At 32.6% G+C, this 5,327-nt stretch overlaps 1 protein-coding gene across 1 annotated transcript; it reads left to right on the top strand.

Annotated features, from left to right (window-relative positions):
• The first annotated feature begins 407 nt into the window (after positions 1-407).
• On the top strand, positions 408-5,108 carry LOC110658074 (myb family transcription factor PHL6-like). Its single transcript, XM_058130736.1, has 9 exons — positions 408-563; positions 756-837; positions 1,542-2,190; positions 2,301-2,520; positions 2,610-2,686; positions 2,761-2,800; positions 3,454-3,526; positions 3,608-3,677; positions 4,637-5,108. Exons 3-9 carry the CDS (start codon positions 1,576-1,578, stop codon positions 4,895-4,897), a joined length of 1,356 nt encoding a protein of 451 aa, XP_057986719.1. The 5' UTR covers positions 408-563; positions 756-837; positions 1,542-1,575; the 3' UTR covers positions 4,898-5,108.
• Positions 5,109-5,327: the final 219 nt, after the last annotated feature.

Genomic DNA, 5,327 nt, shown 5'->3' with positions numbered 1-5,327 from the left:
GTTATGAATGATAATAAATTAAATAAGATTAGACAGAGATTATGAAATTAATGACACAAATTAAGTGAGATTAATATTGCATATGCGGGATTTTGTCTAAATCTTACTGTTGATAAATCCTCTCCTAAGATACTTTAAAGGGAAAAAAAGTAATTTAAAATTATTAGGCTATATAGCAATTTTATTTTACTAAATATTAGTAAAGCCTAAGTGCCCAACTCTCATGTTAGCTTATAAACATAAACATAAGAGTGCATAGGAAAATTGATTACAAGAAAATGAATAAGAAAGAAGGCATGCAGTTCTTCTTCTGCTCACCTGATGTTGCCATTCTAATTGAAAGCATTGTTTTTAACATCATAATAATAGCTCAAAGTAGTCACACCTCAAACAATAAAAAAAATTAATTAATTAATTAATTAAAAAAAAAAAAAAAAACACATCAGAGAATTCTTGGGGGGTTTCTTGTTTTTGTAGGACACAAAAGAATACAAAAGAAAGCCATAGCAGATAACTCTTATACTTCCTCATCTTACGATTCTTGAATCTTCATACCATTCCAGGTGATTCTCTCTCCCTCTCTCTCTCACATGCCTGTTTTTAATTTTTTCCCCCAGACTTCTATTTGTTTTTCTTTTTTTTCAAGAATTACATTCATACATGAATTATTCTTTTATGAAGGCTTGATTAACAATTTTGACAAAATTTTACATTTTAATCAATACCATTTTCAGTTTTATGATCTTCCATTGCAGGAAGGAACTGGATAGAAGATTGCTTCAATACAAATACCCCTCAGAACGTATTCAGAGTAAATTGTCATCAAACTGAGAAACAGTAATAATCTAAGTTTCTTAGTGCAATTCATAATTTTCTTTTCCCTTGCTAAGTCTTATTGTTAACTAAGAGATAGAAGCAGCTTTTGTATTGTTGCCTTAGAGAGGCCAACATTTCTCTGTTATTTTTATTTTTTATTTTTTTTTAGACTATTTGCTTTCAAAGAAAAGTGAATTTTGATGAAAAATGATATAAGACGACAGATTTTTTTTTTCAAAAAAAAAAAAAAAAGATAATTGGAGACTTTTGAGGGTTGCATCACCCTAGGAGGTCCTTCTTGATGATTTGTTCAGAGGATTGGTTTTGAATGTATACTTAGGATTAGTAGCCTTTCCTTTGAATTTACAAATGAAATTTAGCGGAAGAAGATTGAAACTAGCAGGGATGACTGCAATTTGTAAGTGAAAGAAGATTCTGTGCTTCATCGGATAAAATCAATCTGTCTAGGTAATCAATTAGGAATTATTTCTCTATGATTCCATTGAAACAAAGCACTTTATTTAATTTTGTTGCAGATTAGCAATTAATTAAATGATATGGATTAGTTTTAGCAGTGAATTAGTAGGGCATCCTTGTTGTATGAAAGGCCTTGGTAAATTAAAATCTCTTCCCTTTTCAATCCCCCATTATGAATACTCAAATCTTGTAATGTTCTTGAAGATGCATTAACTTATTTTCTTTTTTGCTATGTTCGGTTTTGACAGAATTGACAAACGGTTGAGCTCTTAGCAGAAGGCCATGAATATCCATACTGTTATTTCCTTGAATAGAAGGGAAAATCCAGGAGTGATGCATACCCATTATACTGGACACTCCCCCATTTATTCTTCAGTGAACTGTGAGTCTCTTCTGCCCCGTTGCATACCATCAAAACCATTCAATTCCGGCATCACACGTCACCAGCAGAAGTTAAATGCGAACCCTGTGCCAAATGATAATGTTTCTTCTACTTCTCATAGCCCAGGTCTCAAAAGCACTATGTTCTGCACTGATTTACACTTATCATCTATAAAAAGTTCTGAGACCAACCACCAACCACTCGGAATCTCACCTTTCCTTCCACATCCACATCCACATCCACCTATTGGTAATCATATCATTCCTGCTATTAATTCTCCTGATTCCTCATGTTTTCTGGGAGGAGAGTTAACCACTGAGTCTGAAAATGACAAATTGAATGCCTTGATGGACTTGCTTGATATTCCTTTCGAACATTCTGTTCGAAGCTCAAGCTTTAAAGGTTCACAGCCTGCAATAGAGGGTTTGGCTTTGACAGAGAAGATAGAATTAGAATATATTTCCAAAGAGCTTGACGTTGCGATTGATGATGATACCAATAATCCCATGATTGATGTGAGTACCACTGCAACAAATATTGGTTTTAATGGCATTAATTCTATCAAAAATCCCTCTTTTTTTAAAGTGTACCCTTTACTGAATAACTAATGCTGTTTAATGTTTAGGGAATATTTGAAGTTTCTCAGGTTTCATCTTCAATCCCTGTCAATGACTTGGATTGCATGAAAAAGTATCATTCTTCAATAGCTCAGAAAGCTGATAGTGTTTATTTTAACAATGGACTACTTCATGAGGCTGCAACTTCTAGTAAGCAAAGAATAAGGTGGACAACTGAGCTCCATGACCTGTTTTTGAGTGCTGTTAAAACCCTTGGTGGTCCTGAAAGTAAAGTCTATAATTATTCACTATCCTAGAAAATATAAATGCTTTTATTTTATGATTAATTATTTTTCATTGCTAATCATTATATATAGTTGCAACTCCAAAGAAGATTTTGGGGATTATGAATGTTAAGGGCCTAAACATATACCATGTCAAAAGCCACTTGCAGGTAATTTCCACTTACAAGCTGTACTTTATTATGTAGCTACAGCTTTACAAGATAATTGTGAATATTATTTGCAGAAATATCGACTTGCCAAGGATTTTCCACAGCAGAAACATGGTAAATGACCTTCTTCTGGACCAAAGAGAGAGAGAGAGAGAAAAAGAGAGAGAGAGTTGGAATTTTATTTTTATTTATTTTTTTCCTATATTGTTTCTCTAATAGGTGAATTCTTTTTACTATTATCATACTTAACTTTTCTTATACATGTAGTTCTATCTGATATTATTGAAAATCTACCTGGAACATACAGAAATATAACGTTTGCTCACAACAATTGAAGATTGAAGAGAGAAAAATTTGTAATGGAGGAATGGAAAGAAAGTTTTCTTCTATTCCTTTTATGGATTATGACTTCCTTCAGTCTCTGAGCCCCGAAATTAAACTAGTTTTATCTCAAAAAATCCTTGTGGTCAGCAGCTTAGTGAGAAAATATTTTTTGATAGCTGATTCATAACCCATGGACCAACCATATGCTTCTCTATCGTCTTATTATTATACAAGTAGTTTTTACTAAGTGATGCCACTATCTGTTTTCTTAATGCTAGCTCTTTTTGGTTGATAGGACCGTTAACAGAATCCTTACCAAAACCAAAAATTTCTCTGATGCTTTTAGTTGATCTTGGCAATGGACTTTCTCTTTTCCTTTTCCTTTTTGCGATTTTATCAGCAAATCCTAACTGCTTCTATGCTTTTAATTTTTTGCATTTTAGATAAAAAGGTTTCCAGTTCTGCAGAAAATAAGGCAGCTTCTTCGAACAATGATAATGATGCACAAATTAAGAGGTTAATTATTAGTTATTACCATTTCTTTTATTTTTCTCTTTGTTAATTCACACAAAAACTTCAATGCATCTTCTTTTACAGTGATATGCAAGTCACAGAGGCTCTGCGCCTGCAAATCGAAGTTCAAAAGATGCTGCATGAGCAACTAAAGGTATCTGTTCATTCACTCTTTTCTTTCTGGATAAATTACTTTTTCATCCTTGTGTTATGCCATAATTAACAATTGAATGCCTACATTTTAGAAAATAGATGAAAAGATCCCTAAGTTTTGGTTCCTTCATACATTTTCGTCCCTCCATTCATTTTTGTCAATTTAACCATTAGGGGTTAAGAAGGGGAAAAATTAGTTAATAATAACTCAAACTAAACTCAACTAAGCCTTCATCTCAAAAATTTGGGGTCGACTATATGAATTCGCTTTCTCCACTCTAAACGATTTTTGGTTAAATTTTCAGAAATGTATAATACTTCTAGGTCATGTTGTACTATTCTCCTCCGAGTCAATAAAAAATTAGTTAATAATAATAATATTAAATGAAAAAATTCAGGAATGAAATAATAATTTATCCTGAGGGGTATTATGGTATTTTACTTCATTATTAACAGCAAAAATTGAAAAAATGGATGGAAAGTGCACGACAAAATCAAAATATGGGGATGTTTTCATCTATTATAAAAATATAGAGACCCAAATGTTAATTATAACATAATCTAGGAATGAAAATTAATTTAACCTTTATTTTTTTTTTTGGCCAAAGCCATTTGCTCAAATTAAGTTGCTGTTATATGATTATGGAGGAAAACTAAAACAGAATGGATTGTGTAAGTTTAGCACATCTGGGAATAGGAATTTGGGTGCATAGCAAAACTTTGAAGGCTGAGAGATGCATTGGATTCAAATAATAAAGGATTTGGTAAAAGAAAAGTTTCTGATATTATTTCAGAAAAACCATTCAATCTAAACGCTCAAACTTGTAAAAAAAGCATTAAGAGTACGTTTCATGCTTATAGTAAAATGACTATATATTGATCCTTTGATAGATTTGTGTTCTAAACTCCCAAGTGTATTTATCTCAACCTTTTTTCTTTCTGGAATATGGTTTTCCGCAGGCACAAAGAGAGTTGCAGCTACGTGTAGAGAAGAATGGAGAGTTGTTGAGAAAGTTAATGGAAGAACAACCATCATTCTTCAATTCACTGTCAAAATCTGATCAGGAGCAGTCTCCTTCCTCATCTGCTATTATGCCCTCACCACGGCCATCAACTCATACAGCCACCAAATCTGAGTCAAAATGTCATAAACGGCTCCGAGGAGAAAGTAATTCAAGAGCAGCATCCAGTGAAAGTATCCAGTTGATAAATATTGAATGAGTAGTTTGTTATACGCTAGCAGACCAGAATTGCTTCTGACGTTTGAAGAACCTTTTGCTATGTCCCAGTATAACTTCATTCTGGCTATATCTTCTCATGTCAGACAACAGAAAGATAATAATGTTGCCTTTAATAAATATTGTGGATGAGTGTCTAATATATCACATCTGAAAATCGATGGAAATATGTATCAATACAGCTTAGATACAAACTCTCATTGCTTCAATTCACCATTCAATTGTTGCACAATCCATGATTTGGCACATGAACGAGGGATAGGAAGAAGAAAACAACATGAATTAATGACTTTATTAATTAAAATAATAAAATAACAACAATAAGAATGAACAAATCCTTTTATAGACTAAATGGAAAATCGTGTTAACCGATTCACCACCTTCAAGATCTATGATTTCTAACAGGTCAACTA

This window comes from Hevea brasiliensis, chromosome 12 (assembly GCF_030052815.1).
Source record: "Hevea brasiliensis isolate MT/VB/25A 57/8 chromosome 12, ASM3005281v1, whole genome shotgun sequence".
NCBI classification, from domain to species: Eukaryota; Viridiplantae; Streptophyta; class Magnoliopsida; order Malpighiales; family Euphorbiaceae; genus Hevea; species Hevea brasiliensis.
This window is presented reverse-complemented; position numbering and strand designations above follow the sequence as displayed.